Source organism: Uloborus diversus, unplaced genomic scaffold (genome assembly GCF_026930045.1).
Source record: "Uloborus diversus isolate 005 unplaced genomic scaffold, Udiv.v.3.1 scaffold_251, whole genome shotgun sequence".
Taxonomy (NCBI): domain Eukaryota; kingdom Metazoa; phylum Arthropoda; class Arachnida; order Araneae; family Uloboridae; genus Uloborus; species Uloborus diversus.
This window is the reverse complement of record NW_026558408.1, coordinates 42069-54879: the sequence shown is the minus strand read 5'-3', so window position 1 is coordinate 54879 and position 12811 is coordinate 42069. Positions and strand designations below refer to the sequence as shown.

General features: G+C 30.2%; 1 protein-coding gene across 1 annotated transcript in view; it reads left to right on the top strand.

The window, feature by feature from the left end:
• LOC129233203 (cell adhesion molecule DSCAM-like) overlaps positions 1 to 12811 on the top strand; it is a 56788-nt gene that overhangs the window by 3141 nt on the left and 40836 nt on the right. The window contains exons 4-6 of the mRNA XM_054867265.1: positions 1149 to 1307; positions 5694 to 5841; positions 10467 to 10615. Of these exons, the coding sequence (XP_054723240.1) occupies positions 1149 to 1307; positions 5694 to 5841; positions 10467 to 10615 (456 nt within the window). The remainder of the gene's footprint in view (positions 1 to 1148; positions 1308 to 5693; positions 5842 to 10466; positions 10616 to 12811) is intronic.

Genomic DNA, 12811 nt, shown 5'->3' with positions numbered 1-12811 from the left:
TCTCTGCCCGAAATTATGTAAAACAACATGTTTAATAATCTGTTAAAGAATGCACTTTTATGCAGAAGTAAGATTTGCTTAACACTGTAGAAATGTATCTACTTCACCCTATAGTGGACAAAAAACATAATTGTGGAAAAACAGATGAATTAATTGGATTTTATTGATACAAAATAGATCTTGTAGATTATGAAAAAGATGCTACGAATGAAGTAATTGACTATAATTTGTACAAAGGTAATAGTTTGAAAAGTTATACTTTTCATGACCTTGTAATTGACATTATATAAGGTTCAGTTCTAATGTATTTTTAAATACATTAGCTTACAACATATAATCATATAAAATTAAAACTGCACTTCGCATTCAGCTTATTATAAATAACAATTACTTGGATATTTTCTTTGTTTCTTTCAGCTTCTTTACAAAATTTTGCATGTAAACTACTGTTTTCATTTTTATTGATGTTGTTCAAAACTAATTTGACAAAATAAGGTTGTCATTGTACCCATCAGAAGAAACATTGTCCTAATGTGAATCTTTGATCGTAAGTAGAAAAACGTTGCTTTCGATATTCTACTTTTTGCCAACGGGAAACATCAATGAAATAGAACGAAAGCAACAGTTTCACAAGGAGAGATTTCAAGTAGTTGCTCAATTTTAGGGCATCATATGCAACCTCGGTTCTAGTCTTGAAGTTTTGATCGACAAAACCGCTCATCTTATTTTTTATTTCATCCGGAGGCTGTCCATAATTGATTTCAGACTTTTTTTTCCCAACTCGTACAATATACCTACCCTCCCCCTGTGTTTTCACAAAGTGTCACACTTCGCTTTATCCCCTCTTCTTCCCTACTCACATACCACGCTATATTACATAAACATATCGTTATAAAAATGTTTCAATCACAATCAGTGATGTCACACTGCTCGTTAACCCCTCTTTCCCCCTTGTAACAAACTATCACAATTGCCCCTCAAAGTTTGACATCATTTGTGGAAGACCCCAACATTGTTTCAACTGTATATAAAAGGGAAAACTGGATTTTAATAGTACATGTACTTAAAATGTAAATTTTACAAAATGATTTGTAACTGAGTAGCTTTTAAATGATAGCCAACGGTATTCTCTTTATTTTTAGATCCAGAGGCCAACGATAAATCACAGAACGAACGTATGCAAGTTTTTGCAAATGGAAGCCTTTTGATTTCTAATATTCAAAAGACTGATGAAGGAATGTATAGCTGTACTATAAGCAACAGCATAGGGCAAGATTTGCGTAAATTAGTATCTTTAACTGTTATTGGTAAGAGATATCTGTTGGAACTTTTTGAACAAAAGAGTTCTAATTATATTGTCTGGTAATATATACTAAGAATAAAATTATTTCTCATAATGATGCATTATGAAAATAAAAACGATCTTCTTTCTATGCTCTCATATCTGTACTTGTTTTCAGTAAAGATGTTTGATCTTAATCTTCTTTGTTTTTAGATGACATATGTTTACTTGTTTATTTGAATTTCTCGTAAATGGAATACTTAAGATTACAGTTTTAAATATACAATATCTGATATAAAATTTTCGCGATTGCTAAATGTATCTTTTCCTTTTGAATAAACACAATGGGCTTGTGTGAAAATTCAACATGAAATATTTTTATGATTCTTTTTAAAGTTTAAAACAATAATAACTTTAATATTAAAAAGTTTTTTGACTCTTTTTGTTGAATTTCGTTGTTCCTCTAAAAAAAGGTTACATCCTTTTGCGATGTGAATAAAACATAAAATAGCTCAAATTTTATATCTGAGAATTATTTCAAAAGAAATGACTTATGAATGAGGTAAAAATTATAGAGTTTTATGAACTAATGTATAATTCTTTAAAGGTATGAATCTATTGAATCTTTTGAAATAACAAGTTAATTACTGAATTATAAGTAATAGAGTTTTGTCATGTAAGCGCAATTTTTGCACGCCAAGTTGCTTTTTGTTTGTTCTACTTATTTATTTATAAAGTAACATATCAGGGTAGGAATATGTTATGTGAGTATTTTCTTAACATCTGTGTTATTTTTTCGTATAAGTAGGGAATTAGATTTTAAAATACCGAATTTTCGATTGGAATTATATAACGTCGAGCAATGAACTGCCGTCACCTCTATGCAGTAAAAAGTTTTCTGTAAAACGGTTTTCTTTGCGATGACATACTGCTAGCCAGCAAAACAACTTTCTGCTCTTTACAGAAACCGAAACCGAGGTTCGGTTTTATTAAATGCGGAAAAATTCAATTACAATCCCTTTTGAATACTTATTCATTTTTTGTTACATTATTAATATTAAATAATTTCATTATTCATTATTTAGAAACACGAAAACTACAATATTGTGTCTTTCAACCTAACAAACAATTATTTTTCTTGTGACTTTTACTCTATTAAACGTGCGTTCAGCCTAAGAAATCACTTCTTTAAAAGAAATATTTCACGATCAAATTCATTAGTGTTAATATCATTTAAATGTGTTTTGCAGTTGAATAATAGTATAAATTCAACTACAAATAATATATTTTACACAGAATGTGCATTATTGATGATAATGATGCATTCCAAATTTTGTGTCCTATTTATGCTTCTGGTTCGAAAAAAAGGCTCAATTTTTAGTGTGACCTTCAGTTACCCATATTATAGTTTAACTCATACTGCCGTGGTAATGTAAAGCGCAGTATCTGCAGAAATTAGGTTTTGAGATATTTCAAGAAACGCGTTTTGGATTCCATACTAAAAATACGGAAATGTTGGAGTTGGACGGGGGGGGGGGGTTCCGCCCTTTATTTTCAGTGGAAACCAAACAAGCGAGCTTGTACTGTAAATCTGAAGTACAATAGATGTTGAAAATGCAAAAAAAGAAAAAAGAAAGAAAGAAAGAAAGCGAATTCGCAGATATTGCTCTTGACCTTCCCGCAGCAGAAAACCTTAACTAATGCGCATGTGAAACTACGGATAGATTTAGCTCACACTCTTTGACGTTATTTGAATAACGCAACATTTCCGTTGTTAAAAGAATTAAAATTTGCATTAATGACTACCGATATATTGTGTGGTGTACTGTTTCTTTGTAAGAAAATATTTTACGTGATGTGAATAATTTATTTCCGATTCAATTGTTGATTATCTGCAAAACTTATAATAAGTCATCATAACACGACAAATATTGTCATACTTTACTTTAAAAAAAGATGAAATGTGTGAGAGTTATCTCTACATATGTGCGTGTGTACAAATAATTAGTGATAATGGCTGATTTGTTTATCTAAGTGTTATTGTTTACTCATAACTATATTTTTACAGCATATGAATATTTAGTAAATTCTGAAGTGCAAACAATTAACCAAATGCTTCTTTGTGTTAAACGAGTCATATTAACTAAGCATTAATAGCTAAGTAAGTATTGCCTATCAGAGTGTATTCAAAATTATTATAAAGGATGCAGTAACTTTTTGTGTTCCAAATTTACTGATGAAACATGACTGTAATAATCGCTGTGCTTTTATATGAGGTTGTATGTAAGAAGAAAAGCAACTTATACTAAGGTCAAAAACTATCAAAAATATCGAGCAAAAGACTGGAATTTAAATACAGAGACACAAGGACTGTTGTTGAATCCTTTCAGTATACTTAATTATAAATGGTTTTGGAACTTGTATGAGAGAAATTACGGGTCTATTTAACTGAAATAATGTTTCAATAACAATATTTTTGTCTAATTTCTTTATTGTGGAATGGGAGTGCGTTTAAGCCCTTTGTAGATACGTCATGAAATGTTACGAAAATGTTCTCAAATAACTAAATAAATCGGAAACTTTGCTTCTGAAACGATAGTAATATTTCCATGACTAAAATATCCAGCTTCCATTTCAATATCGTCATAGGTACAAATTTTTGATTTTTTATTTATGACGGCATTTTCGAGCTAACTTGTTGGACTTTCAAATGAAATACAATTAAAAATTATTTAGTTTAAATGTATTTAGTTTAAAAATCCAACATGTTATCAGTGCAATTCCGTCATAAATAAAAAATTTGCTCTTATGTTGTCATTGAACCTTTGAGAAGGGATAAAGATGAAGGGAGTGACGCTTTCAAATCCTGAAACAAAGATATCAAGTCACGTGATGTATTTTAAAGTAAAGGTTTGGAAGAAATCAGGTTTCTTTCCCTCGTTTTACGTAAAACGTGTCTCCCATTAGTCATGAATGAATCATGTGACTTGGGTTCTTTGTCACAGCCTAATGATTGGACTGACTCCCTCCAGTTACTAATTCCTACTCTAAGCATTGAACTAGTGGATAATATATGTTACCTATTCAATTTAACGCTAAATGTGTTGTAAATGACGGTCTACTATTGTGGGTCAAACTATTGCTTTTATTTTGGATCTAAGTTCCTATGTTAAAGATTAGTGCTCAAAATTATTTTTATGTATCAGGTATTTCTAAACTTGCTAATATTTTGCCTACATTTTTTGAAGCGACATTCCACAAACATACTGTATGAATGAATTGTGGATCCTTTTTATTTATTTATCTCATATAATCTTTACGTTTAATAACTGATTTTTAATTTACGAAGTCAAAACCAAATTTCTGAGAGCTAACGCATGAAGTTAAAAAAAAAGTGATTGCTTTTGACTTCTAATTTCTAAAATTAAAAATTGTTATATTTTTTTCTATGACTGTAACTACTGTCTGTCTTTTTATTTTTTATATGCTTGTGGTATTTTTGCTTAATTTCCTGTAATAATTACTATTTTTCTGTAATCTGTATGCATTTTGACTAAAATAATTATAATCATATGTATGATGTTAAATCATATGCATAAATTAGCGAAAATTGTATTATATATGTTAGATTGTCTCCTTTTAATCAAAGTACCTATTATTTTAGACGAAAATCCTTGAAAATTTTAAACTGTAGCAAATAATGATAGTCGAAGTCTGCAGCTAATTATTGTTAGATCAAAGAAGGTTTAAGATAAATATTTGACGTGAGATGAGGGTCATCTGAAAAGCTGTGATTCTGCAAAAAATATTTAGAGTTTAGCAATTTCCGCAAATATATTCGAATAGAATAAAAAATGTCTCAAATACGAAACAAAAAAAAAAACAGTATTTAGAAGTTATTTCCAGTTATTTGAATTAAGATTATCATGCAAACATTTAGCATTCAACTAACTGGAACTTTGAAGAACATTTTATTAAATAAAAATATAAATATAAAAATATAAAATATTCCTTTTATATTTTTAGTTCCACTCACATTCATTACATAGTTTTGTTGTGAAGTTTTTAAATGTCTTTTTAATGTAAAAAAAACCATAACCAAAAAAGGAAATTGTTGCTGTACATTTTAAAAAGCATTACATACACTGTTTAAATACAAAATCCAATGGATTGCACGTAAGTTAGTGTACATGTGTATCTTAGTGTGTGGGATACCGTAACAAAAGAAATTTAAAATAATAAAAGTAATATAAATTTATTTAAAATAAAAGGACTAAAAAATGGATCAGAAGTTTTTTTTTAACCTTAAAATAGTAATTTACGTTTTTGCGGATCATTTCCTCTGCTAAAATATTTTTGATGAATAAAAACCTGATACGCTAAAATTGATACAGTCTATTTTCTTTCCTAGTTCCGGCACATTTCAAAAGGAAATTCGAAGTTCAGAATGTGCGTAGAGGTGAAACTGCCACTCTTAAATGCGAAGCAGTTGGAGACAAACCTTTGAGCATTACATGGACAAAAGATAAAGCAGAAATTGATTTTAAAAAGCATACAAGGTAAGACTTTGACACATTTCAATGTTTTGAAGTCTTTTAAGATACTTACCACTTAACGCATTTTTTCGTGCTTGATACTGGCAAAAGTTATCGGAAAACTTGCACATGCCGTATCTCACCCCGGCGGTCCTGTGTCTTTTGTTAGTTTTTTTCTAATGCCCGTCTGAGATCCGTTTTAGTGCAAAAGATAGGCCAGATTATTTTTTAACTTGTTTACCACACACGCACCACTATGCAGCCCTTTTCTTGCGTGTATCACGTAGTAAATTTTAATGATTAGCTGCAAATTTGTTAGGATTTGTAAAGTAGTTGTTTGGTGTGGAAAGGGTAAGATATCCAGTTTTTGAATTTTTATCTATTCTTATTCTTGTAAGATTGACAATTTGACTTAACTTGATTCTAATATTTCAAAGTTCAAAATAAACACATAACCAAAACGTTTGCACTTTATGTGTACAATAATTATTTTCATAACTTTTACCTATTCTCCAAACGACTAAAATTGCAAAAAATAAATCAAACTTTAGTATTTATTTTCTGTCAAAAGAAAAAAAAACTCGATCCTTTTCTCGCCAGCTTCTCCGAAAACAAATCGTGATTCAATTCGTTAAGAGAAAATATTCATTGAGAGAAAAGAAATTTATTTGCAAAACCTTTTTTCTTGTTTCTAGAGTGCTTTGAGAAGAGTAAGTGTAGAACAAATTTCGCATCCCAAGTATTTTTTCAAAATAAAGCGCAAGATATAACTATTCCAAACTTAATACAGTAGAACACTAATAGCATACCTAGTTACACGTAGAATCGGTTTTATCGTGGATGCTTATCACGTATACCGTTATAATTCAAAATTTCTATTTTCCTTTTATAAAAGAAATCTTTTGAGTCTGACGTGAATAATCTGACATCTTCTTACATACGATATCTACGTACTTATGTTTTATAAGCGTTTGATGTTACAGGAATATGTTACTACTAATGTTTGAAGACTTTTACATTGTTTAAGTTGTAGTTTTTGTTTGCTTGTGTAAATGTTTATTTAAATTCTGTTTGTCAAATTAATTCACTTAGTAAAATATGACACAATTTTGACAAAATCACAGCAGCATATAATTCAACATCTATTATTACAGTCGGGTCATTCCATATCAAATCATCCAGGATTTTTTTAAAATGCCACCCACCATCTCTCATTTTGTTCAAATTTGGTGTGCTTGTAGATTTTTTGATGCTGATTATGAAAATATGATTTTTTTTTTTTTTTTTTTTTTTTTTTGAGATTTATGAAGGAGTTGAAAAGTTACTAGCCTTTAAATATACACCAAGATGATTTTTTGCCGCCATTTTGATTCACACAAAGACGTGTATAAATGGCTATAACTCATTTACAAATTATCACAGAGCTTTGAATTTTTTTATATTTTGTGCAGTATAATGTATACTTACATTTAAACTGAGTTTAAATCGCATAACTCATTAAAAAAAATTCTGTGAGAGTTTACTTTTAGTTTTTTGACTCAAAAACGGAGTAACTTTGACAGAAATGTACTCAAAGTATACCCCCTACGATTTTAACCAGATTTTGTGCACAGATATCTTTGGGTGTGATAAAACATCTGGTAAAAAATCTCGGTGGGCCTTTCACAAGCAGTCGTTAAAAACACCATTTTTTATTTTCAGTCAAAAAAATGAAACTCCTTTCCAAAATAAAGTTTTCCCTAAAATGAAAGCCAACACGTGTAAAAGAAGCCACAACATGAGAATTTTGGTGTGTACAAAATAAATACAAACATCAGAATAAGAAAGGATTATCTATCAGTAAAGGTGTTTATATTACTTTGACTTACAGTACACACCAAAAACATTAAATTTTAATCCGAAACTAATGTAAGTATGTTATAAAATATCTATGAATATTCTTAATAATAAATAAACTTCAAATGAATAATAACATGAAATATTACTTCATGCATTTGGATTTACTTCAGGTGATGTATTTTTAATTCGATATGTGTAAAAATCGATGAGTGTTGCATAAATTCTGTTTCGTGTGAAGCGTAAGATTATAATTGCAAACATTATTTTCTTGCACTATATTTTAAAAAGTGATCAATATCTTTTCGAGTTACTTTATTGTTACAAAATTTTAAAATTGTGATAGCAGATTATGTGTATTATATGAAAAACGGAAGTAATTGATGAACTTTTGTTCCTTATGTATAGACCAGTTTCGAAAATTAGAATTTTCAACTTTTAGAAACATATTTTATCCTCACAGTGCACACTAAAACTTTAGACCTATTACCATTTCTAGATGGCCTGTGCTTTTGTATTGATATCATCAGTACAAGGAGTAAGTGAAAAATATCATATTCTGGCTCAAAGGTGGTGGACGATGCAGTTGACTTGTTGCATCACTTTCGTCGATGTAGATTTCTGGAATAATATTCTTTTTCTTCAGTAGAGGTCTAAAACTCATTACTCACAAGGTCACAAGGACTTTTTGTGTTAGACTCTGTGTAAAATCTACTTTTCTTCGCAATACATAGAATTATATTATTAAAATAACCTCAAGTTGAGGAATGGATGTGATTGGGAAAAAAATAATCTTCTAGCAGTAATTTAAAAATACTACTGCTCAGTCATCAGTAAATGTTTTCTATCAAATGATCTAAGCATAATTGGATGAAATTGGATTGGATTCGTTTATATGTACTGGTTTTCAATTTGTGGAAACACAGTATAATAAACATAATTTTTGTGGGAAGTTTTTTTTTTTTTTTTTTTTGATTGAAGATTTAAAAAAAAAATATTTTTAATAAAATTGTTGAAAAGTGTAGCTTTAGTGTGCACTGTGAGGATGAAATATGCTTCTAAAAATAGAAAATTCTGATTTTGGAAACTAGTCTATCTATAAAGAACAAAAAGTTATAAATTCCTTGCTTTTTATATAATACATGTAATCTGCGATCATTATTTTAAATTTTTTTAACAATAAAGTAACTTGAAAAGATATTGATCACTTCATAAAATATAGTGCAAGAAAATAATATTTGCAATTATTATATTACGCTTCACGCGAAACAGAATTTATGCAACACTCATCGATGTTTACACATATCGAATTGAAAATACATCACCTGAAGTAAATCCAAATGCTTGAAGTAATATTTCATGATATTATTCATTTGAAGTTTATTTATTAATAAGATTATCCTTATATAGATATTTTATAACATACTTATAATAGTTTCGGAATAAAATTTAATGTTTTCGGTGTGTACTGTAAGTCAAAGTAGTGTAAATACCCTTACTGATAGATAATATTATCTTATTTTGATGTTTGTACTTATTTTGTACGCACCTAAATTCTCATGCTGTGGCTTCTATTAAACGTGTTGGCTTTCATTTTAGGGAACACGCAATACAATAAACTTTACTTTGGAAAGAAGTTTCATTTTTTTGACTTAAAATAAAAAATTGTTTTTAACGACTGCCCCACTGTAAATGGCTGTAAATGGTCCACCGAGATTTTTTACCAGATGTTTTATCACACTAAAAGGTATCTGTGCACAAAATGTAGTTAAAAGCGAAGGGGGTATACTTTGAGTAAATTTCGGTCAAAGTTACTCCGTTTTCGAGTCAAAAAGTTAAAAGTAAACCCTCACAGAAAAAAATTTAAATGAGTTATGCAATTTAAACCCAGTTTAAATTCAAGTATACATTATACTAAACAAAATAAAAAAAATCAAAGCTCTGTGATAATTTGTAAATGAGTTATATTCAAATATACGCTTCTTTGTGTCAATCAAAATGGCGGCAAAAATCATCTTGGCGTATATTTAAAGGCTCGTAACTTTTCAACCCCTTCATAAATCCCAACAAAAATTATATTTTCATAATCAGCATAAAAACATACAATTAAACCAAATTTGAAAAAAAAAAATAGGAGATGGTTGGTGGCATGGCCTGGATGATTTAACACGGATTGACCCTGTCCTGTTTCGTATTGATATTAATAAACTTACATTTGATTAAAATGTCAGTAATCCAACGTTATTAAGCACAAAACTTGCAAATGATTGCAGACACGTGTTTCGGTGTTACAAGGAACACCTTTTTCAATGCAAAGAAGTGTGAGCTTTTGGATGAAAAGTCATCCGAGAAAAGCTTTTCTCGGATGACTTTTCATCCAAAAGCTCACACTTCTTTGCATTGAAAAAGGTGTTCCTTGTAACACCGAAACACGTGTCTGCAATCATTTGCAAGTTTTGTGCTTAATAACGTTGGATTACTGACATTTTAATTTTTCAGCACAAAGGTATTTATTCTTTATAAACTTACATTTGGTTTCACTTTACACTGGTTGGGAAATTCCACAAGTAAAAAGCATATCTCCCATACCCGCAATATAACAATCTTCTACTATAGTTCTACCACTTCAAACCTTATCGTTTCAGTTTTACCCTACTTTCCCCTGTTATTCAAAGTTTAGCTTTATAAAAGCTCAGTATTTTGTTTAGCAATAATTCAAAATATTACTCACTTTTTCCTTAAAATATCCAAATAATATATTTATTTTAACGCATCACCATTCGTCATAAACTAATTCTTTTCGTTTTGAACAGGTTGGAAAAGTTTGATCGTGACGTGGAGAAAGGTTTGAGTTCTGAACTCATCATTCGCACTGCAGATCGAAAAGACGGCGCTCTGTACGGATGCTTAGCAAAAAATGAATATGGGACTGACGAGCGAAACATCAAACTTCTCGTAATTGGTAAGTGACACAAGAATTTAAAAAATAAAAAAAAACTTCAATTCATTCCTGAAAAGTTCAAGGTTTCGCAATGGAGCATTACACTCAGGTGAGTTTTAAAAGTTGTCATTTTGCATACGTTTCCTTTTATATTTTCATATTTTTCATTCATATTATAAATGATGTAGAAAAAACAGTTGTGAATCGTAATCATAATATTCTGAAAATTATACTTTATATACCATGTGATACACGAAATGAACAATCGAAAGAAAAATTTTTACGTACTAGGAAAAGTAGTCAAGTGTATGAAAGATAACTGTAATAAAATTTAATGCAATCGACTCTGGATAACTCGAAGCTTCATATTCCTCTATCTCGAAGTTTCGGTTCCAAAAAAGTTTAGCGTTTTTCATACAACGTTGTTTCTATATCTCGAATGTACTCCTATTAAGTCAAAGGTTCGTTTTAAGCGAAACTTTTAGCGAAAGTTTCGTTTCCGTTTTATGCATAAAAATGCAGCCAAAACAAGAAAGAAAAGTTTTTCCCCTTTAAATATTGTTTTGCTATCAGTCTGTGTGAGGGGAAAATTTATTTACTATAGTTCTATAGTGCTTCTTAATGCTCGCAATGTTGCAAGATTACGTGAGAAGTAGTAGATTGGGCTACTTGTTACAGTGACTAACTAGCTAAAATTTTATTGCTTACTAATCTTTGAACGACTTAAAATTTTTGCAAAAATTGTGAAAAAAAAGTAGCTTTTATGTTCTGGATAAATCAAATAATCTGCTTTTAGGACAAAAAGGCGTATAAAAACAATACGAACTGGAATCAAGAGAAACGAAATCGGGCATACGACATACAAACTTCATGACATTGTGAGATGCGAAAGAAAATGTAAGCAGTCAAAAATTATTTTTTTTTTTTTTTGAAGTACTTACTATCTTAGGAAAATTGATTCTCTCTAAAGATACTTTTGCGTAGTAGTAATGATTAATTTTATACAAACTATAACTTATCCATAATGCAGTATTCCTGAGAAAGAAAATAAAAATTATTCCTCAGGAGACTGAAAAAGGAACGTCCGATAACTCGAACCGCCGATTACTCAAAGGTTTTAGCGGGTTCCTTGGGACTTCGAGTTATCTGGAGTTGAGTGTATATACGTATATGTATAGGGTGCTCCAAAACGACCACATAAACTCTGCACGGCTGGATTCCTCGTTTGTGTACATAAAAACTGCCCAAAAAAGCGTTCTTGTACAACCCATAGTTTACGAGAAAAATACGAAAAGTGAAGTATGACGTCACTGCTGGTGCGAGAAAAAATACTTTATTGAACATATCAGCAGCAGTGTACGTAGGGGACACCGGGGAAAGATGACGAATGTCTATTTTTTTTCCGTTTTCTACTACGTAACAGCATCACCTGGATACTACTGGCTCTCCCATCGGCCGCTCGTTCACCAATAGTATAGAGACACTGAAATCGCAATATTTCTATTAGTTCTGAAACTCTGATTGTTTATGGCTGCCACGTTATAACTTTTATGCGTGTGTAAATAAGCTCTGCTACAGATACAGATAAGATATATCGTGTCCCTTTAGTATTTATGAGAAACTTAGTTTAAATACTACCTATTACCATAAATAAATGTCAATTAATCGCCTTCCTTAATGGAAATGAAGATGAATCATTTCAAACAGGCAGTCCGGGGCACGATGACGAGCTCGTCATCTTGCTCTAAACAATCCAGTTACATCAACTTCAAAGTATGGTGTTATAAGCTGCCCTACTTATAAAGAGGAATATTGTACCCCTCAAACAGAAGAATGAGGAGGAATATTCGAATTACGAAAATGGAATTTTTTTTTTTTTTTAACATTACGTTAGCTGCATACTACAACATTACGCTTAAATTTTTACATTACGATTAATTTTGATACTTTGTAAGATGTAAAAACACAGTTATCATTTGTTAAGCTGCGTAATATTTTCAAAAGATAAAATATGTTCAACTTTTTCAGAATGTGTCATCTTGCCCCAAGGCCAAAGTCATCTTGCCCCAGTACTGGGGCAAGATGACGATTTGTTAAGTTAATGAAAAAAATAAAAATATTCTTCTTTTTTTTTCTTTTAAAAATTTAAATGGTAATATATTTAATGCTACAAAGAACTGCTCTAACAGCTCGTGTAAAGTAAATTTTACTATCCTT